This window comes from Eulemur rufifrons, chromosome 4, assembly GCF_041146395.1.
Source record: "Eulemur rufifrons isolate Redbay chromosome 4, OSU_ERuf_1, whole genome shotgun sequence".
Classification (NCBI taxonomy): Eukaryota; Metazoa; Chordata; class Mammalia; order Primates; family Lemuridae; genus Eulemur; species Eulemur rufifrons.
The window spans coordinates 13,143,978-13,171,130 of record NC_090986.1 but is presented as its reverse complement, the minus strand read 5'-3'; the positions used below and the strand labels follow the sequence as shown (position 1 = coordinate 13,171,130).

Below are 27,153 nucleotides of genomic sequence, written 5' to 3'. Positions count from 1 at the left end.
TAACAGAACTTAAACATGGCACAAGTCTCTATAATATTCCATGGTAGCTCAGATTAAAAGTCAAGTTTATGATGTAATGAGATGGCTTCAAAATTAGAGTCTAACTCTTAAGTTACTGTCTTAACACCAGAACTTGCCCTAAAGGTATCCTGTGAACATGGAATGTCTTCCTGACTCCATTTCATTGACATTATCAAGCAGTTGTAAATGTTTTATTCAAAAATCTTAGCACAAAAAAAAAATAAAGGAAAGAAAACTCTTAGTGTAAGTTCATGTTTAATAGCCCTTTAATCCATATTTGCAAATGAACTTGTAGTATGTGCACACATGCACACACACCCAGAAATAGCCACAAACCTAATTAGAATTTAAGTCACTAACTGTGGTTTTCTAATTTTAGTTTATAAAGAGTGAAGATTTCCAGTTCTGGCCCCTAGGGATTCCGATTTAACTGTTAGGGAGTGGGACAGGAAACTCTGCTGTCTGCATAATCAGTAAAGCACCCCAGTGCCCCAGTACTGCTGCACCCCTGCAACCCAGCAGACCACACTGTAAGGAGCCCTGTTCTAGCTCCCACGATTAATTTATGGTTGTGTAGTAGTAATAACGTTGATGATGGTCACAGCTGACCCTTAGTGTTTATTATGTGCAGACATTATGCTAAGTGTCTTCCATCTTCAGGCCCACTGTACGAAATAGGACTGCCATCATGTCCCCTACGTGGAGGAGGCTTGGGTCACAGAGCAGTGGTATCACTTGTCCAGTATCATGCAGCCAAGCTTTGAACCCAGGCAGACTCTGGAGTCCAGTCTCCTGACAGCCTCCTCACAAGCCGTGCTGCTTTTATTTATCATAGTTTAATACAAAAAGGCTTTTCTCCACATCTGAAGCAAACTTTGAGGGAATATTGTATCAGTTATTTATTGTTCCTTAACAACTTACTGATTTAAATAAAGTGATGATTGTTTTACTGTATCTCTCAGGCTCTGGGTGTCAACTGAGATCATCAGGGTTCTCACTCAAGGTCCTTCGTGAAGCAGCAGCGAGGTGGCTAGAATCCTCTGAAAGCTGGTCACTGTCATGTCTGGTGCCTCAGCTAGCTGAGGACTGGAATTCCTTGGGGATCCCCATCTCTGTGTGGTCTCTCCACTTGGCTTGGGAAGCACGACAGCGTCGGGCCATTGCACTTCTCACATGGAGAATCAATGCGTCAAAGACGTGTTTTGAGGGAGAGAAAGCAGGTAGACATGGCATCACCTTGTAAGAGCCAGCCTTGGAACCCTGCAGCCTCACTTCTGCCACTCCCTGTCAGCACAGTCCCAAGGGCCCATTCATGTTTGGGAAAGAAAAATAGATCCTACCTCTTGATGGGACTGGAAATACTGTTGTGGCCAAGATTTTGGAAAATACAATCTACTTCAGTCCACCCTCTGAACAAAAGTATTTGCATCCCTCTCACGTAAAAAATACATTCCTCCCCTCCCCCGGTCTCCCCACTGTCTCCTTCTATCAGGCTCAAGAGCCAGATCTCAGGGTCAAATCAGATCCAGGTGTGCAGGCTCCCCAGGTGAGGTTCCTGAGAGGGACAACTCCTCAAGTGTGTTTTCTTCCATCTAAGTCTTGCCACCAAAAAGACAAGTTACCTATTCCCCCTACACAGCCAACACACACTTGGAGGGACAGGTATTGGATGATTGTTATATATATGCCCATGCTCCAAAAAATGATGTCAGTTGGCACACAGTGGTCACTGGTGTGTAGCAGTTCTGAGCAACAGCGGGACACACATTGCTAGTGCCTTAATGAGGATTTGGTCCTAGTGCCTGGAAATAATTTTCCAAGGCTCCTAGGTCTATGCTCTGGAATCTTGGCTTCCCCCTTGAAATAATTCTTAATCCATAAGAAATGATTCATGTTTGGGGCTGACAGTTTTCTCAGCTTGCTTCCTGCTCATATATATATTTTTTTCTAGAGATGGGGTCTTACTCTGTTGTCCAGGCCGGAGTGCAGTCACTAGTCACAGGCGTGATCAAAGCACACTATAACCTTGAGCTCCTGGCCTCAACTGATCTTCCTGCTCAGCCTCTCAGGTAGCTGGAACTACAAGCACATGCCACCATACCCAGCCCAAATGTTAAGAGACCAAAGTCTCTTCATTATGTATTGCCTTTGCTCCTTTCAGTGCAAACTGATACAATTCCTTTAAAAGCTTTGTGCATTTCTTATGAATCAATTTATAATCCACCTTTTAGACAAAAGCCTCATCCACAAATTTCTCTTTTGGGGCTCTCTGCAATATTTCTATGGGGCAATACCATTGATATTCTTAGAAGACCCGTGGTTTTGCTTCTTCAAAAAGACCTTTGAGCACCTCCTTGAATCTTTCTGAGGCTTTAATAAAGGGTCTCAGTGGCATATAGTTGGCTTCATCTTTAGATCATATTTTCCTGAAAATGCCTTGAATTTTATCTCTGCTTCGAAGTCATTTCTTAATATTAGAACTATTTGCCATCTGAAGAGCCTGGCAATGAGAACTGTTTTATTTTCAAACCCTGGAAGTCCTAGATCTTTTATAGTTAATAGTTCTTTCTTCACATTATCTCTTTATTCTCATGTTTTATGCTGGGCAGCTAGAAGAATCCAAGAGGCAACTTTAACACTGCCTGAAAATCTCCTTAGCCAGATCACCCACCCAGTTCTAGCTGTATTCCACATTGGTGCATGTTAGATAGTGTTGCTAACTTTCTACTATGACTAGAAAGTATTAATATCACATTTCCTCTGGCTTCCAGCATCTTCCTCACTTTCCTTTAAACCTCACCAGGATCTTTCTTCAGGGCCTCCAAGCTTCTGCTAACAGTCTCTTCAAGTCTCCTTCAACTTCTCAAAGTAACTTCTGCATTTTTAGTGTTTTCTTCATAGCAGCAGTCCATTTCCAGGTACCGATATTTATATGAGTTGTCTATTGTTATGTAACAGACCTCTCCAATACTCAGTAGCTTAGGATCCCAGTGAAAATTTTATTATTATCTCTCATGGTTCTAGTATTTGGCTGGGCTCAGTTAAGCTGTTCTCACATAGGCTGTCTCCCAGCTGTAATCAGACAGTGGCTGGGGCTGGCTGGGATCATCGGAAGACACAGTTAATTACATTTCTGGTGTCTGGGATGGGAAAACCCAGACAGCTGGGGCCAAAGCAGATGGGGTCCTCTGGCATCTCCTTCACCTCCATGTGGCCTCTCCACATGGTCCCGACAGCACGGCTGCTTCAGGGGATACAGACTTCTTACACGGAATCAAGGCTACCAAGACATGTGTCCCAAGAGAGTGGAAGCCAGACAGAAGCTGTACTGCCGATGGCCCAGCCTCAGAAGGCAGGCAACATCATCTTCTAATCATTTTATTCATTGAGGCAGCCACAGAGACCCTCCCATGTTTAAGGTTCTGGAAGAACATGTGGGACTGAAAATATTATTGAAGACAGCTTTGGAAAATACAATCTGTCACAAATCCTTTAAATTATTCATATCTTCGGAGCAACTCTATAATACTAATATTAAAGATGGGGCCATTCATTCGCTTTCTAGGAGAAGCTTAGGAGTTGCTGTGTTAGCACACTGGAAGTCATTGGAATAATGCTTATTAATTAGAGAATTGCACATTTTGGGTATTTTCTGTTCTTAAAAGTTGGCTGCTTTTGAAAGCCCTGTATAATACTGACTTACAAAGATGTCCATTGAGTTAGAAAATTAACTTTGTTCTTTTCCATTTACATTTGGATAATTCCCATTGTTTCCTGGTTATAGTGTGCCAACAACTGAGCTAAGCACTTTACATGCAATATGTATTTTATTCCTTTGAGATAATTACCAATGTCACCATTTTATGTACAATGACACTAAGGCTTAGAGAGGTTTGCCCAAGACCTTTTTAAAAATTATGATTTGCATCACTACCACCCCCAACACAAACACACACACGATTCTGTGCCCCTCATGCTGGTCTGTTTTTTCTCATCTTCATAGCCTGTATTATGTGCCAACACGCTATAGAATTCACTCATTTGTTGTATTTCCTTTTTTTGTTGTCTGATCCCACTAGAGTATAGGAAGGCAGAGAGCTTTTTCTCCTTATTCAGTATTTATCTCCATAAGTAACTGTTTAATGCATATGACTGAATGATTGAATGTATAAAAGGTCATGCTGAGATTTGATCCTAGATCTGATTCCAAAGCCTTTAATGGTTATACTCTATTTTGTACCCAAAACTGGATACAGAGACTGCTGTCATATTGTGCAGTCACAGTGAGAGAGAAATATAGGTGCCTAAAACAACTGAGAACTCAACAGAATTAGATGTACTTATAATCAAGAATTTCTACAAATTAGTAAAATAATTCAAGATTTTTGAGTGTTGATATTTCAGTGAAACTTTATGCTTTCTAAAATTGACATCTCTTAAACTTATTAAAACATTATTATAATTTATAGTAGATTTTAGAATTTCTTTATTTGACTTAACTTTTAACAAATGTTTATGACTCATATTTAAGTAGTTTTGTTCTGTCTCTTTCGAAATTAGGCTTATTCATTTTTTTCTGAATCTTGTCTCTTTTTTTCAATTTGAGAAGTTTCCACTTAAGCAGTTTTTCCAATTAAGAAGTTCGTAGTGAAATTTTATACCCTTGATTTCGATTTCCCTGTTACGTATGTGTGTCTATTACGGATTCAGATATGCTGATCGATGGTAAAACCTACCCTTGGCAACATTTTAACAAAATTCTCCTTCTTTTTTTTTTTTAATCTCTCCATCCATGTAAGTGTTTTGTTGGTTTTTGTTTTGCCCCTTTATATCATTTAAATAATCGAGCTTACTCATTTCTACAGGAAGCTTCTGCATGCCACCGACTAGCTATAAATTGCTTGCTCTCCGGGTTTCTACCTTCCGTCTCTAAATAGCGAGGACCAGTTCCACCAGTCCTTCCTTCGCACCGGTATCAGGTCCTAGGGATCCAAGTGTATGCATGTGCCCCGTCTGGTCTCCAGGTGCCGCCCCTCCGTAGCAGGCTGGCGGTCCGCGTTCCACTTGACATCGTCCTCCTGGGGGAGCAGGGGGAGTCGTCCTCCAGCTCTACGATGAGATGCCACCTCTCTCCTCGGTGGTCCCGGGAGGGTCAGGTTTGGCGGAGCCCGGCCGGCGAGGGGTGCATGCCTGGGCGCCTGCCGCAGCCCGGGGGTCCCCCTCACGCCCAGTGCCCCTCTCTCCCCTTGCAGCTCTGACCCGGCCCAGGCCGCACAGCGATGACTACAGCACCATGAAGAAGATTCCTCCTCGAAAGCCCAAGCGCAGCCCGGACACCAAGCTGAGTGGCTCCTATGAGGAAATCCCGGGCCCCGCGGGTGTGCAGGGGGCCTCCCTGGCCGTCGGAACCGCCCGGCGCGCCCCGCGCCCTGCCACGCAGCAGGCGGACGACGACGAGGGCGAGCCGGTGTATATTGAGATGGTGGGCCACGCGGGGCGGCCCGGCGGCCCCGAGCCCGACAGCCCCGACCAGGGCGAGGCAGTGTACGAGGAGATGAAGTTCTTCCCGCCCGAGGACGGCGGCGGCCCGGGCACCATCTGCTGCGCGTCCGCGTCGCCGCCCCTGTGGCCCGAGAGGCGGAGACTCGCGCCCTTCGAGGACGTGGTGCCAAGCGGCCCGGCCGCTGGGCTCCCTGGGGACGCGTGCGACATCCCGGCTCCCTTCCCCAATCTGCTGCCACACCGGCCCCCGCTGCTGGTGTTCCCCCCGACGCCCGCCACCTGCTCCCCGGCCTCGGACGAGTCGCCTCTGACACCCCTGGAGGTGAAAAAGTTGCCGGTCCTGGAGACCAACCTCAAATACCCTGTTCAGCCCGAGGGCTCGAGCCCCTTGTCGCCACAGTACTCCAAAAACCCAGAGGGGGACGGTGGCAGGCCCGCATCCCCCGGCTTGAGGACATTTAATGGGCCCAGCAGAATCTCCCCACCGCCCACGCCGCCGCCGCCGCCTCCTCCTCCACCTCCCCCTGGGCCGCCTCCTGCCCCCTACCTGCCGTCCACGCATTTCACGTTCCCGCCAGAGACGGTGGTGGTCCATACAGGAAAAGCAATGGCAAATTCAGATTTGTCCAAAATCCATCAAAAGCCAAACTCTGCCCCAGTGGGTGGTCCATGCAGCACCTTCTCCAAGATCCCTTATTCCCCGGTGAAGGCGGCCAGGAAGGCGAGCTCCAACGCCTCCTCCCCGGCGCCCTACAGCCCTCCCAACTCCAGGCCTCTCAGCAGCCCCCTGGAAGAGCTAACCAGCCTCTTCAACTCTGGGAGGAGCGTACTTCGGAAATCTGCAGCGGGAAGAAAAATTAGGGAAGCTGAAGGTAAGCCGAGTAAAAATGTATCTCCCTTTTGCATATATGCATGTGCATGTACCTATGTGTATACGTGAAGTCATATATGTAATATTTTAAAAGTTTGAGATGATTGCAGTGGTCATTCAGAACAGATATCAACTTTTAAAAATCTCATGCAACCAGTGTGGCCAAGGAGGTGGGAATTAATATTTCCATGTTGCAGAATAAGACGTTAAAGGCTCATGATATAGAAATGCTTAGTGCTGAAATTGGATTTAATAAATTATAACTTGATAAATATACATACCAAGGTTAAATTTAATCTACTGATTTTTTTTCCTAATAATACTTCCAGATCACATGAAATGGTACATTTTGTGACATTATATTGCTGATTTCCATTTGATTTACAGCTCCCCATTAACTTTCCAGTATTCTATATGCCATCCATCTCACTCTGCCTCATGGCATCTGGGGTGATTACCTACTCAGTTACTACCTTACACTTCATACCACTCACCTGTACATGATTTTGAATGAATTGTTTTTCTTCTGTGCATATGCTACCCCAGGAACTTTCTAACCCAGTTGTTTTCTATCTGTGTTTTCTCACGGAGCAACTCAGCCCATGGCATGGTTTGTGAGTGGCAATCCACTCAAGTGAGCTTAGGGGTATGCTATTGCAGCCAGAGGATGTCGCCTACATTAAAAAGTATTTATTTTGTGTTCCTATAAAAGCAGACTGTAGCTAGGAGGGAAAAAAAAACTCATTAAGACATTTTTGCTGATCTTTTTTAATTAGCTAACCACAGACACTTCATCCAGATAAGGTTCCTTTGTGCTGAATATACTGCTTTTACATAGATTTTCTTAATAATCACAAAAAAGTAGTCATTTTCCAAAAAATGTTAAGACTTTTATACAAAACTAAAATATGTTTCCAATGGGTCTGTATTTTAGGGAAGGAATACATTAATGTAAAACATCTTCTTGTTAAGGAAAATTATAACCAGTCCCTTAATGCCATGGCACCATGAGATCCCCTACTTCTCACCAAGGTAGACTGCAACTATTAACATCCTTACTTTGTAGGCAGGAAACCCCAGGGTAGAGAGGTTAAATATCTTCCTTAGGGTCAAGTGGTAGGATTGGAAATAAGATTTTTATCTATGGTATAGTAACATTTTACACATGCATTAACCTTCTCCTTCTCTAGCAGAAAATATATAAACATGTTAGCTTTCATTATTTGACTAAGAAACTTATTTCAGATACAAAAACTAGAGAATCTAGAAGGCAATCTGAACAAAAGAAAAATAGGTCAAGGCTACGAATCCTCAGCAAATGAATGAATAACCTACTCCCTATTTATTCTTCAGACAAATAAGCTAATTGTTTGTTTAGCTAACAATTTCTTCTTAGTTATAGGCCATTAATAAATGAAATTGTACTTGTAAATAGCAGAATGTTTGAATCTGACAATTTGTGTTTCAGTCTAAGGAACAAAATAGATAAGAGAAAATCATTAAATGAACAAATTAATGTTTGCTTTTTGAACCTAAAGTTTATTTTAAAACCTTATAAACCTCATTTTACTATAGCTTGGAATTGGGCGAATTCTTCTAGACTCTATTCAAGGAAATAAAGTTAATGAATTTCTAGACAGTCGTCATCATTTGGAAATCCCAAAGTCTGGGACTCAGAGGATGGTGAGAATTGCGCTGAGGCTGCCAGGCATGGTGTGCAAATTTGCTAATTATATTTTGCTATGGTTACATTAACCAGTATTTGGGAACACATACCAAAATCTCAAGTACAATGTTGTTAGTTCAAGTCCAAAATTATAAGACATGTATTTTTTTATTGTGGGCTTTTACAAAATACTTTTTCATTTGAAAAGATTGGATTGAGCCACTTAGGACTTTCTCATAAATACATGAATTGGCAAGTTCTGTCACCGGCTCACAGTAGGTAAAATAAGAGAAAACTTAGCAATATGGGACGAGATCATCCCCACACACCAGATCATGGGGGTTCCAACTGCACAGTTGAGAACTGTGTAATACTTTGTGGTCTGTGATGAAGGAAAAAAGTTGACAAGTTTGCATAGCATGTTCTCCTGGGATAGCACAGGTCATTCTTTCAGAATGTAAAAGAGGTTAAAGATAAGATATGGGAAGAAAAACATTCAATGCTGGCGCTAAGCACTAGAGCTGCTTACGTGATTATTAAGGCTTACACAGTTTGATCCTGAGGTCAGTAATCAATTTTCTTCTGAATGAATTGAATGGCTGTAATTCGTGATTTACTGTAGTCTTGGGATTTCTTTCCTTTAAAGTTTTAAATCTTCTACTTTACTCTCTTTATATTTAAAGACATTTTTATTTTCACCTGAAATAGCTTTCTTACCAAATAATCCAGTGTGTGGCTAATTTACCCTCAAGGCACCTAAATTAATTACAATTCATTTTTTGTACAATTTTGATAGGGGGAAATTGGTCTGCAAATTTTGCAGAAGGGTTCCAAGTGTTCCCCTTGCCTCTTTGGAACAGTGACCTTGAGGAGATTAAATTGCCTATTAATTTCCTGCTGTAGGTATTTCCAATTAAAATACAATGTACTATAATACACAGTGAGTTGTATATAGAAAGTGAGGTTCTTTTGTGTGTAATTCTACTCCATTACTACCCTCAAAATGATTTGCTTTCTATAGATTCTTGAATATGCAATTTGAGGAATAGAAAATCACTCAAATTCTCAGAGTCAAGGACACACATACAGAAAATATGTGATTGTGCAGACAGATATGATTGTAATCTGAGAAGAACAATATTGGCCGCAAGGAATTGTGGTGTTTACTATGTTCCAGGCATGGTCTAAATAAGCTATTTAATACTCACAAGACTACTAGGTATCTGCTACTCTTATCCCCATTTTACAGGTGGGAAAACTGAGGTAAAGAGAGATTAATCTTCTTGCTCAAAGTTGCTGTGCTCATGAGAGAAAGAACATAACTTGAATACAGTAGTTCTGTCTCTAAAATCTCTTAACTATCTGTGCAATCCTGCCTCAGATAGCAGAGGGAAAACAGATGCAGGACAAGGGTTTTAAAAATTAGTATTTGCTCACTGAGATGCAAAAAGTAAGAATCATAGAGTTTGGATGGAGGGAACTGTCCCATAAACTCAAGAAGGCCAAACATGTACTTTATATATTGTTAGTATGTATACAGTTCTGTGATACAGCATCCAGGCCACTTGGTCCTTAAAATTAAGATTGACTAACTGTTTAATTGTCTATGCCTTTCTAGATGTAAATATCTCATTAATTCACAAAAAAATTTCATCTGATGTTATAATAAGACTAACTTTATCATGTTAATTATTTCTGATTGCTTGATTTAAAAAAATGAGCCCTAATTTTAATGGTGCATGGGGCAAGTCATTGGCTTGTTCTGGCCACTAGGGCGCTCCATTGCTCTGAACGGCATCTCAATGTCTGGCTGAGTTTATCCAGAATAACATGAAATAACGAGTATGCTGTTCTCCACTCACTGAAAAAGATCAAGATGATAGGGTATTGACAAAGATGCAGTACATCTCAGAAATCTGGAGAAGAATGCGGAAGAGAGCCGGGCTGAATTAAGGAAAAATCTGAGTCATATGATATTTTTTAAAAAATTTGATTTCATTACTCTCTGATACTAACCTTAGTTTATAACTTATTTAATATGTACTTAAAAATAATGTCAGCAAAAAATTGTAATGTACACTATTTATCTGCATATATTAGGTATTTATTAAATCGTTTTTTGATGTAAACTTTACCTAAAAAAGAGCATTTTGACATATAAATTTATTTGACAGATCTAGCCCTTGGCATTTTTACTTAATAAGAACAACTTAAGCCAAATGGAAATTACTGTTCATATAAACTATTTTTTGATTACATAAACATCCTGAGCAAGAATATTTTGAGTTTGGAAGTCAAGAGTGTTATATAAACAAATTTTTACAATAAATAAAAGATATTTTTATTCCATAGGATCATTTGTTTACAAAAGAATTTTTTTTTTTTTTTGAAGTTTGCCTTGTGGAAGTTTTCAAACATACACAAAAGTAGAGAAAATAGGTTAATGAACTCTCTTTGAGGCCAATCCTATTTCCTCTCTCCTCCTGTCCAGTTCTCTCCTCTAGCACTGGATTATTGTGAAGTGCATCTCAATGTCAAATGATTTTATTAATACATATTTATAAATGTTTTATCTAGATGTTCGTTATGGGGAAAAAAGATTTATTCTTGACAGTTCACTTAGTACAGACCAGTCAATCCATTTATTTCAGTCTTCACCAACATGAGACTGCTATCGTGACAAGAGACCTGACTCTTGAAACCATGGCATCATTTTTCACGATATAAACAGGAATGTTCTCAGGGGTTAGTGTTCCACCAAAACAAAGTGACCTGCTAGTTCTTCCATTTTGGCATCAGCGACAGCCCTTGGCATGAACACCTCGTGCAGGCAACCCTTTCTACTATAAAAAAATAAAAAGTAGATTTCTAAATATTATATTCAAATAGAACTAACTATGAATGATCAACGATCACAAAGACATACAATCGCATCTTAAGTCAGTATTTTATGAGGTTTAGATGCTTCCAGGCCAAATTAAGTGCAGTTCCATACACATTGTTTGGTAACAAGAAGCAGAATGCTTTAGAATGACTGAAATACCACAGAATTACTGACAGAAATTAGCGGTGCTCAAGGACAGTGTCTGTGAGTGGCCATCCTCTGCTCCTAATGTTTGAAACAGAAGTTTCAACATCCTCGTCATTTAATCTCTCACACATTCAAATGAGATTCCAGCATGAGAAATTAGTCTACCTTATGCAAATCTCGACATCCAATGATGGGATGCAGAGCTTAACATCCCACAGGCTTCTTGCCTGTATGCAGATCCCATAGTACTTTGTGCTGTCCAAAACAGTTAATCGTTTTTACTCCCCTAGTTGATTTCTCTCCACGGTGATTTATTTTTGTGTTTGGGGAGGGCGGTGGTGGCGGTGAGAGGGCCTGAGGGCTCATGAAAATGTTAAAAATAATGGACAGAGCAAGCACGTGGTTTACTGATGTGTGATTCTCCTTCCTGGTCTGTTGCTGTCTGCATTCTTGTCTAACACAAAAGTCTACCTCCTGTAACAGCAAGGCTATTCCTCTGCATTCTGGAACCATTTTCAATTAACACTAAATTTTCCTCGTTTTCTAAATGAGTAGGTAGGTCCTTTGGGGAAACCAGATTAACATCCCCAGCGAAGGAAGTTCTCCATTTATCACTAAGTGGACATTAAGCAAGGAGGAGCGAAGTGTCTTCCTTTGCTATGCCAATAAACTCAAGCTTTAGCATGAGGAAAATATGTCTATCTGGGAGAAAAGGATTTTTTAAACTAGTTTCTTGGCCTCTTTGCAGGCATCAGGAGTTTCTGAGCCTGGGACTTGAAGCTATACATTTCATTGTTTCAAATTCTCCAGATGTTTTGCAGAAATAATACTTTGCTCATCCACACTTCAAAATGAGCTTTGAATTTTAATAAATTGATCAGTAACCGAACTTACCTGTGTTATGAGCACAAAGCTCTTTGTCCTCTACATTAATTGGGAAGATTTTTTTAATATGTAAGTATCATACTTGTTGTGAATGTTTGTAACATTGTTCTCACAACTTACACTTTCTCTCTATAAATACCCAAGAATTCATACAGGGAAATTGTGCAACCAGGGGCCTATAAACCAGACTTGCATTAACTTGCAGAGCTGACTCCTAGTCATCCAATAAGCATTTACTTAACGTAAGCACAGGGCTTGCTACTGAGAATCCAGAAAATTAACAAATAAATCAAGCATTGCCCCTGCCTTCTCACAGACCATATAGGAGGCAAAAGGTATACCCCATTGCAGTGAAAGGAATCCCAGCAGGAGAGAAGCTTTAACCAGCAGTCATACACCACTCCTGGATGCAGAGTTGAGCTCCTGTGGCCCATGAACCCCAATGGTATGCATGCAACTGATTTGGGGAGAGGCTTCGTAAACATCATCAGATTCTCAGAAAATGTCCATGACTTCGGAAAAGTGAGGCCAGCACAGCAGATGTTTACACTCAGTGTGCTCCTTAGCCAGGAAAAGGAGTAGGTGAATGCCTGAGAGAGGCCAGGAAGGCCTTGCTTCCTGGCAGGGGGGCAGGAAGAGTGATAGAAGGGGGTGATGGGTGTGTGGAGCTCTCCAGGTGCAGAAGTTGGGGGCACAGGCATTGCAGGCACACAGACGAATGCATGGTGAGACATGCAAGTTCAAGGTACATAGTCCTTGTAGAATACGGCCATGAATTTTGAGGAAGAAAGAGAAGGAGAACACTACTTGCCTTGCTTAGAGTCAAGCAGGATAGGCTTTCTACCTGGAAGCTCCTTATCAGCTTCCTGACAAGGCCCTGAATGATCCCCATTGTTTCTCTTCTGCAGGGGGGAATTCAGCGTTAACTCTTAGGCTCTCTCCTACAAAGAACGCAAAGAGCCCACCACTGAGGAGGAGGAATTCGAACAAAAAAGATAGCAGCTATTCTTGGTATTCATGCAAATAATGAGGAATGCTCAGATGTACGGTGTGATGTGTTAATGGTATTCTGCTCATAATATTAATGGCTAATATTTGTAAGTGGCTGTCTCCTGTGGGCCAAGCACCCTGACGTCTCTTCTCCCCCGCCCCGGGTTCTCCCCTGTGAGGGGAGGGAAGCAGGTGTTACCATCCCTATTTACTAATGAGCAATCTGAGACTTTGAGGGATTAAGTGATTTTCCCATAATCACAAAAATTAATCGGTCTCCAAGTCAGGAATCAAACACGTCTCTTTTCTCCCAAACCTTGGATTCGTTCTATTGTGCCATTGGTAGTCTCCGAAAACAATTAAAATAATGATACAAAGTCTGTGTCTGAGGAAGTAGTTTCCTTCTGAAGTTAAACCCAGACTCCTTACCAGGAAAACATGTGGGACGTGGGCAGGTGAGACTTTTTTGCCCCATTGTCAATGTTTCTGGGAGACGTCAGTGTTTAAACTGAGAGAACCTTCTTCCTGTGCCTCTCTGCCTGCTCCTCCTCCTCTCACCTTCTCTAGAAAATCCTGTCTACTCACCTGCCCGTGAAGTGTCTTCTGTAGGATCCGTGACCACAGCACACACAGTTGGACCGGGATTATTCCTAGCATTCAAAAGACTATTGTTTCCTCATTCTCTATGTCCCTTTTCTTGGCCCCCTTAAGGTTTTGTTTGGGACCCAGTTCCTAATTACTGAAAACAAACTCAGGAAAATTGTATTCATTTGGAAGTGTTGAAGCATCTGTTTTTAGGAAGCATTTGACTCCTGCTAGAGCTGTGAACTTCAGTCTCCTTGGGGGGATGTCAGATGCCTGCTCAGGACCCTCCAGGAATTGAATGAGTAGTGGCTGTCACTGTGTGCCGGGACCATGCTAACAATTGTGCAGATGATCAGCGTTGATTTCAGCACCTTGAATGGAACAGGGGAAAGACAGACACTCAAGAAAGCCTCCATCATCTGCCTCTCCAGCCACTTTCTTACAAATGGCAGAAATTCATGCTTTTCTAAATTATGTAAACATAGAAATATAGAGATATTGAAAATGGCAAAGTTAGAAACATGACTGAATAAAGACCTAGTGTCAGGCCTACCTCTACTCATCGCCCCTCAATAGATATTTGCTGGGAGAATATGAAACTCATTGGTCTCACGACTGGTATTCTTACTAGGTCATGCCACTCATTCTACTTTGAAACCCAGAAGCAAAACCAAGCAAAGGTTATGACAATTAAATATTTAGATCAATCTGATCAAAAAGTTACCCTTTGAATTATATGAATTGTCTTGGGAAATTAGCTGAACATATTAGCTGTAAATCTACAGCAGCTAGTGTGCCAGTCAGACCAGAGATGTGCACGGAGCATAAATAGTTCATCAGTTTTTACATGAGCCTAGCACAGCCAAGGAGCCCTTGCAACTGGGATGCTCTATAATGCACCGTCAGCAGGGGAAAAATCTATTGTACCTGAAATTCTGAAAATAAGGCAGTCTTTTCAGAAGTGGATTATCTTTCATAACCAGTAAATATTTTTCATGCTATCAACCCATTAAAGCAAGCAGCTATTGTGTATTGTGTGTCTCTACACTGGATTGCAAATTAAACTCCCACTGGGGGCTCAAAAGAGAAATGCAGTGCTTTATCCTCTAAGCCACTCAGCAGCTCTCCTTAAGCAAGTTAATAAAGACCTTCCTGACTATCTGCATCTCATTATTGCCACATAATACAACATCCTGGGGTTTTCTTCCTTTCGTGAAGAAATGTTCAGAAGCGACATGGTGCATGGAATGTTTCCTAAAGTGGGGCTGGGCAGGTGCCATGCTCTCTCCCTCCTGAAGAGTATTGGAAGAGAAAAACCTATTTCTTAATTACCTGACAGTGTTTAGGCTCTTTATGCCTGACTTGAATCATTTTTATGATTAATCTCCAGATTAGCCTAGACAATTTCACAGCATCCAGAGTGACTGTATGCCGTATCATTTCACCCAGTGCTTTGTTCCATGTGTCAACACGGTCAGCTACCTCTACTCTGCAGAGCTTCTCAGGCCTCTACAGATTCCACCCCGGTTTCTCCTTGAAATCTTCAGTTTTCATACGTAGAGCCTGTACATTGGCAATCACTGGTCATTTGCAATTTAATAATACATGTTAATTATAATTAGACAATAAACTATATGATTCACTTTTCTCCCCACACCGATGACTAGGTTCTAAACTATGCAGAGCCCAAACAAGGTCAGACATGAGCTAGATCCCTGGCGTACACTGATTTACAATGGAATACCAACTGTACAGGGACACTTGAAAACTTGTGCATCACCCAGAGTCCCTGAAAACCTTCAAAAGAGTTTCTTCATACCCAAAACTCTGGCTCACAATTAAATGTAATCTTACAAAAGAAATGTCCACCTTAAAGAAAGGAAGAACTGACATAAGCACAATTGGTCGATCAGTGTATTTCCCAGGATAATATGTGTGTTTTAGATTTTGGTTTTATTATTTTCCTTTTATGCAGAAATATGAACAATCCAGAAAGAACTAGATGCGAATGAAAAGACTTGGCGAAAGCAATGGGTGAGAACAATCTCTATACAGGCTTTTCCATGTCACAAAAAAGTCAACCAAAGCTCGCAGCTATTAAGTTACTTGCTGAGGAGGTCACATCTGTTTGGTGGAATTAGATTCCTTGATTCCAGTCAGTTCTCAGGTGGGATTACCTGTTGGAAGGGGTCATATGGGAGTGCAAACAACCAGTTTTAAGTAGGGTGGCCCCACCATACCTCTGCCATCCTTTCTCAAGCAAATTAGCAATGTCCAGCAACAGATGCTATAGGGCAAAAGAGTATATTTCTTAAATTTTCATGAGAATTGCATTGACTCTGTCTCTTGGTATTTAACTACCTTCATATATTGCTAGTAATAAAGTCTCTTTAGATTTCTAATAGATACTATTTCAGTCCTTAAGTAAAACATAAGCTGCAGTTGCTCCATTTCGGAGACATCAGCTCACTCTCCGTGCTGTGACAGTTCCTTCTCACCATACCCTACTTGCACCACATAAACCTTAGCACAACTAGAGATTTGGCTGAATCACTTATTTGTCATACCAGACAGTAAAACTCTAATTGTTAACATTCATTTCACTGATGTAGCTGCAGCTTAGTGGGGGGTCTCCACCACTCGCTTACCCAGGCTTGAAATCATCTCTAATTTAGAGGTTGGGGATAGTGACACAGGAAAGAGGCTCTGTGCTTTATATATGGGGATGTGGGATCATAAAAATGTCTTTTTAATCTGATGATCATTAGAAAACCCAGTGATGTGGTCCAGCTGCTAATCGGAATGCATTTCCATTTCTGTGGGGACTGCATACGCCTTAGGAACCTTCTGCAATGATTTCAGAAAAAATATGTTCCTTTTATCAGGTAATAAAATTATCCTATGACATGCCTCGAGATATGCAGTTCTTTTCAGGATTTAAAATATCGGAGGTTAACTTCAGGTAAAATGATGATATTTCATATTACTATTAGCTATTTGCCTCAAGATTTCAAAGAGGTTTGGAAAAACCGTAAAATACGAAGGGCACACTTCATTCCTTTATTCAAAAAATGTATTGATAATCTATTTGGTACCAGGCATTGTACAAGTTGTATGGATTTTAACAATGAAATGCGATCTCTGCTCATAAGCGGCTCATAGCAGGGAAACTTGAGAAATCCCATGTATCTAAGGAGTGAGAATCACATTTTACATGAGGACCCAAAGCACTGCTTAGCTTAAATGCTTTTTAAATCCTGCATTTTTGCTCAAAATATTCTATTCTCTTTCACTTTTGAATGCTTGTCGTGACCCATTAAATTGATTTCCCAACCCAGTGTCCTTTGAAACACTGGGCTAGAGGGGAGAATTTATATGAGAGATGGAGGGAGAGGACATTAAATCGACAGGAAGAGTCAGGACAAGAGGACGTCCACATGCCAGACGCCAGTGTGCTCCTTATACTGAATGTTAAAAAGACTTTTAAAAGGGCATAATAGATTCTGTTTTGGAGTAACTGTAGCAGACTAAGTGGAAAGGATAGATTCTTTTTATCTTGCTATTTCTGTATTCATTTGCATGTAAACATATATACTCTAAAAACGACTGATCAGAAGTAATTATTTGCTGAGCCACGTAAGAAGGGAATTCTGCCACCTGGCTGGCCATGTTTGGTCTCTCCCAGTGGTCCTGGGTGAAATGTGGCCCCATGTGAGACTTAGGTTTAGTCTTTCCCTGCAGTGTCCTGGTCTCTCATCCTTGCTGGGTGACTGGGATCTGCTCTGTGATAAGTTCCTGCAGCAGGTCAAGGGAATTGAGCATGTGATTTGGAGACACAAAGGATGAGTAACTCCAGCCAATCTACCACTAGTGGAAGACACAAATGCTAAGGCCATCAAAGAAACAACCCAAGTGGCTTGTCCAGAATTTTGACCATAATTTAAATCTGCATAGATTTTTAATTTATTCTTTCGGGCCTCAGAGCTGCTGGCTGTTAGCCAGGCCATGTGGGCAGGTGGGCTGTTTTTCAGCTGGTGTCCACGGGTACCACCATACTCTTGATAAAATGTGGAAATATATTTATACTAGTGTGGACAGGGCCAATGTCCTAAGCTCTAAAGGTCCCCAAGTCTACCGCACCACCTTGGGTGGGCTGACCCCAGCCCGCCATGTTTCTTCTTGGTTAGATGTTGACATCAAAAGACCCTCTACGTCTATTGGCTTGTGCATGTCCTGACTGGTCCTGGTCTGTGCCCTTTTGGTTATTAGATACTTTGGGTGGATAAATTTGTAATTAATTCTGAGAAAGGGATTCTAGAAGACCTCAACATCCACCACTGCTATGATTTTTTTTTTTTTTTTTTTTTTTTTTTGGTAACATTTGCTTGCTCTTTCTGACCTATGGTGTTTTGGGGGTTGTTTTGTTTTGTTTTGTTTCTGTTTTTCAGATGGCAGACCTTACTAGCTTCCCCTCCAGACTGTAGGTGTGACAAACACTAAATCCTCCCCACATAAGAGCAGGGGCATCATCCTCTCCCCTTCTCTTTCTGGGCAAAGTGGAGAGAAACCATTTACCTAAACAAAAGCATGTGTTGCTGACACCAACAGGGCAGCTTGGCCACACATTGGGTTTCAGGACTCGTGGATTTACATTACCACCTGGCAGTGAGGAAATGTAAAAATAACAGCAATAAAAATAACCCCATGACCTATGAAACTACGCATGGGGCGTGGGGCTGCTGGCCAGGCAGGCTTGCTGCTTAGGTACTGCATACTCGGCTAATTATGTAAAGGGAGCTACTCAAGTTCAAGGAAAGGAGAGGAATTGAAGCGATTTTTTTTCCCCCTTTATGGCAGGGACAGAATAAATGGGCAAAAAAGGATTCAGTGAGTTAAATTTAAAAGAAAATTGGCACAACTTAATTTTCTGTGCGTTTTTGGGTACTGAAAACCTTATTTCTACTGACAGTCATTTTTTAGCTTTACTATCAATGTGCTCTTCCCTTGCTCAGCACATATGTTGTTGAAGACATCACTCTGTCCTCGTGCAGTTGGTGTTTTCCAGCGCAAACCATCTCCTCCGACTTGGCAGGGGCATTGGTAGCAAGAGAGGAGCAGGGGGCAAGCAGACATTCCCATCCCACCCTACTTAACCCAGAGAAGAGGTATTTGTGGCACTTTATGCCACACGAGAATACTTAAAGCATAAGTTGGAGAGGGATTTTGATCTACTCAAGAGTGGCGATTTCATAAGGGGTTATTAAAAAGTAGGAAGGGTTGCTGGGGGCCCAACTCGAGACCTTTAAGGTTGGTACAATGAGGGGCAATTATGACCTCTCCACATACTCATCTTTCCAAGGACCACAATGTTATATTTTTCTGTTTCTTAAGGAATCAATTTTTATTGAAATATACCCGGTTAACATATCGTGGGTCAGCGCTGGGTCACAGGAGTAATTGCATGGGAAGCTGAGTTTCTACTCCCAGTTTCTCCGTCGCCGGGAGACGGGAAAGCCCTCTCTGGACACATTTCTTCAACTGTTAGCAAAGGGATGATAAAATCTGTTTCACATGGTTTCAGGTCAGTTAGAATTGTGCTGCTCAAAACATACATAAGTTTGGTACGTAATCTTCCTGAGTGCACACATCTCCCCTTCAGTACTATTCCACTCTGCTCCTATCTACGTATCTCCACACCTGTAATCTCTCTTCTTGAGTTCTGGACCAGCTGCTGTGTCCATGGGATTCTTTACACTTGATATTTATCTTTCTGAGAGGCAATAAGCCAATCGTTTGACTTAGGCTATCACGCAAAAGAAAAAAAAAAAAAAAAAAAACCCACTTCCTAGAAGCATGTTATAGTAGCATTCAGGTAGGCTCAGGAGTGATACCTAAGCCCTCATTTGTATTTCTCCGTCGTGTGCAGTAATGTAAGATTTCGGGGAAATCAGAGATTTGAAAGGAGTTGCCCTTGTAACGAAAATGAGATTAGGTTTAACACAAGCTGGATGCCAATTTCAGGTCTAAGTGATTCTATCCACATTTAATTACGTACCTTCTCCGTGTATCTGTGAGTGCTGTGGAGCTATAACTTCTAAATTTTAAAAACGAGAACTTGAGAAGCGGTGGGAGCGTGCCAGGCACCTCTCTCCGCGTTTGTACTTTTCCTTAATGCCAAGTAGGAAAAAACGAGCACATTCCCTGCATGCACCAGCCTCTCTAAGGAGGAATTTTCCTATAGAGTTGCAGAATGAATTATAGCCAGTATGAGTAATGAGTTTAAAATGTATTTTCACATTTTTCATGCCTTACATAGCACTCTCAGTATTAAGTCAGCCAAACAGCTATAGTTTGTTTTTCTCCTGCATTGCTTAAACCTGGATCTTCTCTGAGATGATTCCAAAATACACTCTAAAACTATCTCAAGTTAAGGTACCTAAGAGAGAAATGATGTTTTTAAGCATTCTTCCTGAAGCAACATTCCACTGCTCGTTTTGTTCTTATTCTCCTTGACCTTTCTGCGGCATGTGATACCATCAGCCTCCCCCCACTGCCCCCGCCCTGCCCTGCACAGCCCTCCCTCACCACAGCACCACCCCACATCCACCCTCCTCCCTCCTTCCAGCCTGCACCTGCCTCCCTGTGCCCACCAGTGTTTTCCCATTCTGCCTCCTCGCTCTGAGAATCTCTCTTTTCCTAGAAGAAATCCTCCTTGCTGAGAGATTTTTCAGTCTCCCCTTAGACCCTTGGGCACGTGGCTGTCACTTTAAGGTCGGTAGGCACAAGCTCAAGTTCAGCCCTGTCTTCAGGCACGTGGCTCCTCCTCCAAACAGCAGCAGTGCAGGTCCAGGTCCTGACTTACCCCCAAGCCCCAGCTCAGGGGGACTGTTAAGGCAGCTTCCTCCCTGACATCCCATTCCATTCTCCCTTCCCCAGTCTAAACCCGCGCTGCTTTTCTGCTTGTAATCTCTTCTTGAAGCTAAATCCAGCTCTATGCATTTTTTTTGGCTAGATTAATATTTTTTAAAAAAATACTTTCTTCTTCATATCACGCCCTTGCTCAAAACACTTGCTGGAACCCACTCCTGTGATGCCTCATGAACCCCAGCTGCCTGCCCCCACTTGCTGGTGGAGCTGTGGGCAGAGCCAGCCTCCCCTCCTCTCCTCTCCCGCGGGGATGCAGTCAGCACTGAGTCTGCAGCTTCACACTTCTCCCTTCCTTCACCCCTCCTCCCACATTCTGTCCATACTTCAGAATCCACTGTTTTTTCCTTCTGCCTACACAACAAAGGCTCACCTGGCTGCTCCAGCCCACCCAGGTCTCCCCTCTGAATTCCTGGAGCATTTGGCATAGCTTCCCTTTCAGGCCCTGGCCACTGGCTGCCTTGCCTTGGGCCTTGAAGGCACCTACCTCAAAGGCACTGGCACCCTGAGTGAACCCTGGGAAAAGGCACCCCTTAGAATGCAAGCGGTGGTCCCTCTCATCTGAGCTTTCCTTTTAAGTGTCAAAGGCCTCAACAAATAAATAAAACCATCAATGCTTCACTCAGCGAGCAGGATGAGAGCCCCACTAACTACTCCCCGACAATGACTAACTACTCCAGGTTGTTCATATTCCTACATTTTCCCCAGGATAGATGCACAGTCATCTGTGTTTTTCCTTCTTGCACTAACTAGATTGTTACAAAAATTCTTGTGCCCTGTTGCCCCTCTAGAATGTAAGTCTTTGAGGCATTATTTCTTTTAGATGCCTATGTCTTAAAGCTCTAAGGTAAATTTTCCTGTAAAGTTTGGACCTTGCAGGACTTGAATATTTGTTGGATCAGTGCAGAACTCTCCCAGTTTGGAGGAGAAATACGGTTCACTCACGGCTCTTCCCTTCTTCTAAGTTCAGCTCCCATGTTCCCCAGAGTGACCTCCAACCTCAAGGACATCTCTCTGCTTTCCTGGCATGAACCAAGCACTCTGCCTTATGCCAGGTTCCTTGTAGCTATAGACTTGGAGCCAGTACTTATCTGGACCACCCACTGTGCTCCTCCAGTTTCTCAAGCTCCCCCAGATTTACTCAGAGTCATTTCCATCTCCCCAGTAAGCAGCTTTTCTCCACCCCTGCAGAATCTTTGTGTCCTTCCCCAGGAGGAGGCCCACTCCCCTAGCTGCCACCCCACCTTCCCCACCCCCAACTCAATCCTGCCTTTGTTTCTCTCCCAGACACATCCCCGATGTTAACTCCCTTGCACCTCTCATGTCAGGGCAAACTTGTAAAATGGTCTTGTTACTATGTGTGTAGTTAGGTTTTTCCCACCACACTCTAATATAGCCAGAGGTGATGCTGCCTTGCAGTCTTATCCAGTGACTTCATACCTGTTCTCCTCCCGGTGAATATAAATTCCTCAAGGGGGAGGATTTTATCATACGGAGAGACTGAGTGCATATACTGGGGGAGACGTAAGCTTCTTTAAGAGAAACAGTAAGGATAACAAATGAACATTTAGGGAATGAAGTCAACATTTATTTAAAATGAGAAAATAAAGCACAGTATGCACTTAAAAACCTTACAAAATGCTAACTGTCCATACATTGTTTGAGTCTCTCTCTGGACCTGGAATGGGCCTGGGGAAGTTGGGGTGCTTGTGCATGGAACCCCACGCACTACACTCCTGGTCAACCCACTGTGTCCACCCCCAGCAGCCAGAGTGGTGCGCAGCACACGAAATGTATGCCAGCACTCACCCATTTGGTTTGAATTTCCTGATATTAAAGATTGTAAAGCAATTAAAGTAAGATTTTAAAAATCTAAATATGTATGGACCTTGATATATTGGTAATTGGCAGGACAGGGTGAAATATATGAATTCTCAAACCAGGGGTCGGGAATCAATTTCAAATATCTATATGTCTTTTCTCCAGCAAGTTAACAGGCTTAGCTAGAAAACAAACAGCTCTGGTCTTTTGAATAATAGAAAATGTTCACCTCATGCAATGAGATCTTTTCCTTACCTTATGATTTTAAATAAGTAAAGACTGGAGCTCAAAGGTATAATTATGAAAATCCTTTCATGCATTTCCAATAATCTCACGTGAATGGGGAGAAATTATTACTGTGGTGCATGGTTCCACCATGAACTGTTCATTTAGTAAACTTGTCAGCTATTTAACAGTTACAAAAAGTATAGTTCCCTTTAGAAAACACAATTTCTGTAGCAGTGTTGTTACGATTCACGTATTGTTCTTTTTTTTCCCCCCCCTTTTTTCCAACCAATATTTATTGAACACCTTTTATGTGCCAGACACCGTTCTAGGCACTGGGAATACAACAGATGTCGTATTTGAATCCTGGTGCCAATACTCCCGAGGAAGGAGACAAAAAGTAAACAAATGATTGAGATGTGATGCTGTGCAGTGAGAAGGACTATGGAGAACACTGAAGCAAAGAGTGGGGACAGAAACTGACCTGGGGTGTGGAGAGGGGTGATCTTTTTCAGAGGGTGATCTGGAAGGCCTTTCTGTGATGGGCGGAGGTTGGGACTGAGCCCTGAACAAAATGCAGAGCTGCCACGCTTGCCTGGCCCCTGGAGGAGGAGGGAGGCTGAGGAGCCATGTGGGGGCCGGGTGCAGCGTGGGCAGGGACACGCAGGTGGGAGCAGGCAGGTCTCGGAGGGTACTCTCAGCCTCAGGAAGCCTTTGGATCTTAATCGGAATCAGCTAAGAAACCAGCAGAGAGGCTTGAGTGGGGACATGGCATGATCTGACTTATGGCTTTAAAACAGGGTTTCTCAACCTCAGCACTCTAGACATTGGGCACCAGGTACTGTAATTCTCGGGTGTGAGGGTCTGGGCCTATTAGGACACTTTGGAGCATCCCTGGCCTCTACCACCAGATGCCAGTAGCACCTGTTCCCCAGTGTGACAACTAACAATGTCCCCAGAAACTGCTGATTGTTCTGGGGGGGGGGTGCAGGGCAAAAGTCACCTCCTCTCCAGAGCCAGGGTTTTAAAAGCAGCATCCCCACCCAGAGTGGTGGTTTAGTCACATACACACTAGCACAGGACAACTGAATTTTTTTTTTGTATTAACATTGAGAGATTTGCTAGAACTCTCTCACCAGAGTAAAACTCACAGTACATGTGCCTGCACTTCATACTTGTATTTAATAATCACATCCTAATGTGAAGGCCAAGACTTTTTCTTTGAGTCAGATCCTGCGGTGATTCATTTCCCCCGTACCTGTGAAAACAGCACGAGGCAGAGGTCACGGAGAAGCCCTGCTTATAGGCTAAAAGAAAACACCGCAGGTATTCAGACCAACCAGTGCCACGGTGCACCTGACCAAAGCCTGCCCCTGAACCACACGGCCACTTACTTCACCACATGCAGACATGCAAACAGTGTCTTGGACACTGCTTTACTACACAGGATTTTATAGTACCCACTTCCTACTTGTTTGCTTAAATTCACTGAGAGCCTCAAATATTTTCTTTTAGTGTGACTTTTCTTCATTCTCAGAACCCTGATGGCTGCCGTGTGGAGACATGAACAGGCTTGATGACCTTGTTTGCTCTGTGTTATTCCCGAAAATCTCCATAAAGTATGCGCCGTGTGTATGCACGTTATAACCTAGACCTCTTCAGACTTAATGCTAGCGTCCTTCGATTTGTTACTGTGGCCCCTTTGGTGCTGAAGCACGGAGTAAAAGGGGGACTTCGCAACCCTGCGTGCACTAAGCTACCACTTCACAGCAAAGTTAAATTATCGAGAGTTTCTGCATTTGCCCCTCAATGGGTTTGAATGCAGAAATGAACAAGTTGGAGCACAGACGTTTTTACATGTTTGGATCTAACCGGGAGTAAGGGTGTTTATGAGCAGAGGCTGACACATAATTTCGTAAGCCAAGAATCCCCTGGTTAGCATGAATGGAGGAGAACCCCAAAGCGGGATGTCTGTGTCGACGTGGCAACGCTCTTGCAGCTGTTCCACAGTTTTTCGACCTACTGTTCCCAGTTCATTAACACCGAGGCATGGGTGATAAAATGTCACAGAAGAGAAGCTGCCTTATCCTTGACATCAGCAAGTGAAATAAGGAGGGAAAACTTCACAGGCAGGAGCTGAGCGGGAAGGAATGAGTGTGGGTGGATGGTGCAGGCCCCGGGCCTTGGTCTGAGTCCAGCTGCAGCTGGTTGTGAAATGTTTACGTGGAGATTAACCTTCCCAAGCCTCAATGTCCTCATCTCGAAAATAGGCAAAAATAGGCGTAAGAGTGACAACGCTTCAGGATTGTTATGAAAACAAGAGCTAGATCAAGTGCCACATCTAGCAGGGAATTGCTCATCATAAACACTCGGTGATGAATGTAATTATTGCCAGGGCAACGTGGATTAGTATCACGTTGGCCATTAATTCCTTCATCTTGCATTGGGAAGGACCGACTCCCTTATTGCAGTCCAGGGCTGCCCTTAATTAAGTAAGCGTATGTTTCTAAGATTAAAAAAATAAAAACTTAGCAGATAATGTAAGGATTGAAGCCTAACTTGTATGACAAATGTTAAAATGTGTCTTGGCTACAGCTTAACCTGCTGATTGGAGATATGGAAATATGTTTAGACCTTAATAGCAGAAATGAAGGTTTTGACTACAATTTAAAATACATCAGTTGTTAATGAGATAAAAATCAGTTATGAGAGAAGCCAGCGTTGAGTATTCATACTGAGAGTCAGCAAAGTGTCTCAGAGGGTTGAGCCAGTTGTCACCAGGTATAGACCATCCGGACTTGGACCCTTGGTAACCCCGGTTGCACTAAGAATGTAGCATCTCAAACTCCTCATGGTGCTGGTCTCCCAGGCCCCAACGCATTAAGGCATTAGGGTGCTGCTACCTGGTTCCTTGGAAAAGGTGAGCTCTTCTCAGCTTCACGGTCTGCACATGTGGTGTGGAAGTTGCCTTTCTACACAACCTCTTCTTTTCCTTGTCCTTCCCTGGGCTTGAATTTGACCTCATGGACCTGACCCACCAAAGTTTTCCACCTGTTAGGTTTTCCGCCCAGCTGGGAGTCCACCACTTTTAATCGTTTACTTGCACGTGCCATGGCTTTGTTAATCACCCTTCCTGGGAGGTAAGCTCCGAGCTACCAGGTATTCATTATTTAGCTTTAGCATTTAGAGAGTGTCTGGGACATAGCAGACACTCAGTAAATAACTAAATAAAAGAATGAAAAGCTAAAATAGCTTAAAAAGAAATTAAAGCAGGTGAATGTCTATATCTTCTTGGGAGTTGACCAAATTGAATAGATATTCTTTCAGTTTCAGCCTGTTCAGTACTTGCTCATTGTTAAGGGCTAAAACAGTTAAAATCAACCTGACTTTTCACTTTTGTCACTATTCTTGTGCATGCTGGCTTGACTAGAGGTCTTTGTGTTTGTTTTTCATGTATCAGGGAGTCAGGAGCCACCATGGCTCATTGGGTCATTTAAATATAAAATGTTCTGTTTGGTTTTCAAAGCTCTGATCATTTTGCCTTTATTCTGTCTGTCCAGCATTTTCCACCTATAAGTCTTCACACACCTTCCTTTCTGGAGAGAGCAGGCTGTGCTCCATGGATGTGAGGAGACCTCACAGCGTGTGATCTGACCAAGGTCCTGACTCAGCTTCCTTCCACTGGTCAGGACCTTGAGCATAAGTGAGGGGAGAGCACATTCCAGGCAGAGGGAATGAGTGGACCCAAGAACTAAAATATGAGCCAATACGGAGTGTTAGGATAAACATCCGTTGTCTGTGGTGTGATCTGAGTGCATGTGTCAAGGGACAGGGGGAGATCACGTCTGGGGAGAGAGCTAGGAAGCTTCAAGTCAAGACCAGCCTGGGAGACAGTGCTGGAGAGCCAGACCTGCCCTCCTGTCCTCTTTCCTTCCGTCTTTTTCTTTGTTCCTCCCCCTTCCCTATCTCCTTCTTCCTTCCTTCCCTCCTTTCTTCCCTCCTTCATTCCTTCTCTCCTTCCTTCCCACCTTCCTTCCCTTCCCTTTTCTCTCTCCTTTCCTTCCTCCCTCCCTCCCTTCCCTCTTTCCTTCCCTTCCTCTTTCCCTTCTTCCCTCCCTCCCTCCTTCTCTCTTTCTCTCCTTCCCTCCCTCCCCTCCTTCCTTCCTTCCCTCCTTCTTTCCTATCTTCCTTCCTCCCTCCCTGCCTCCTTTCCTACTTCCTTCTTTCTTTGCATTTTAGGCAAAAGCAATTTATTGAAGAGTTTTAAGCATGTAAATGACATGATCTGTCTTTTCATGAAAAAAGACTGAACAATAATGAGGATACATAGGTTAAAGTTCTATTCTACAGCTTTCCGGCTGCATGACTCTAAGTAACCTTAATTTCCTCTTCAGCAAGGTAGGGCTAACATCTCTGCCTGCTGAGATACCGGTAATTGGCGTCAGGCGTGATAACACACTGTTCTGCCATATTTAAACAATAATAAAGCAAATCATGCTTATTATTTCTTTTGAATAATTTGTTAGCCTGAAACTTTAGAAAGGTCTAACTGTAAGACAGTCAGAATCTGCTATGTACCAGCAGAGAACAAAAGCAGCCCACATATCCTTGATGTAGAATCAAAACTCCCCC

At 42.8% G+C, this 27,153-nt stretch overlaps 1 protein-coding gene across 1 annotated transcript in view; it reads left to right on the top strand.

Annotated features, from left to right (window-relative positions):
- Positions 1-27,153, top strand: part of MYO16 (myosin XVI) — a 475,062-nt gene that overhangs the window by 410,536 nt on the left and 37,373 nt on the right. The window contains exon 31 of the mRNA XM_069467032.1: positions 5,274-6,395. Coding sequence (XP_069323133.1) covers positions 5,274-6,395 — 1,122 coding nt within the window. The remainder of the gene's footprint in view (positions 1-5,273; positions 6,396-27,153) is intronic.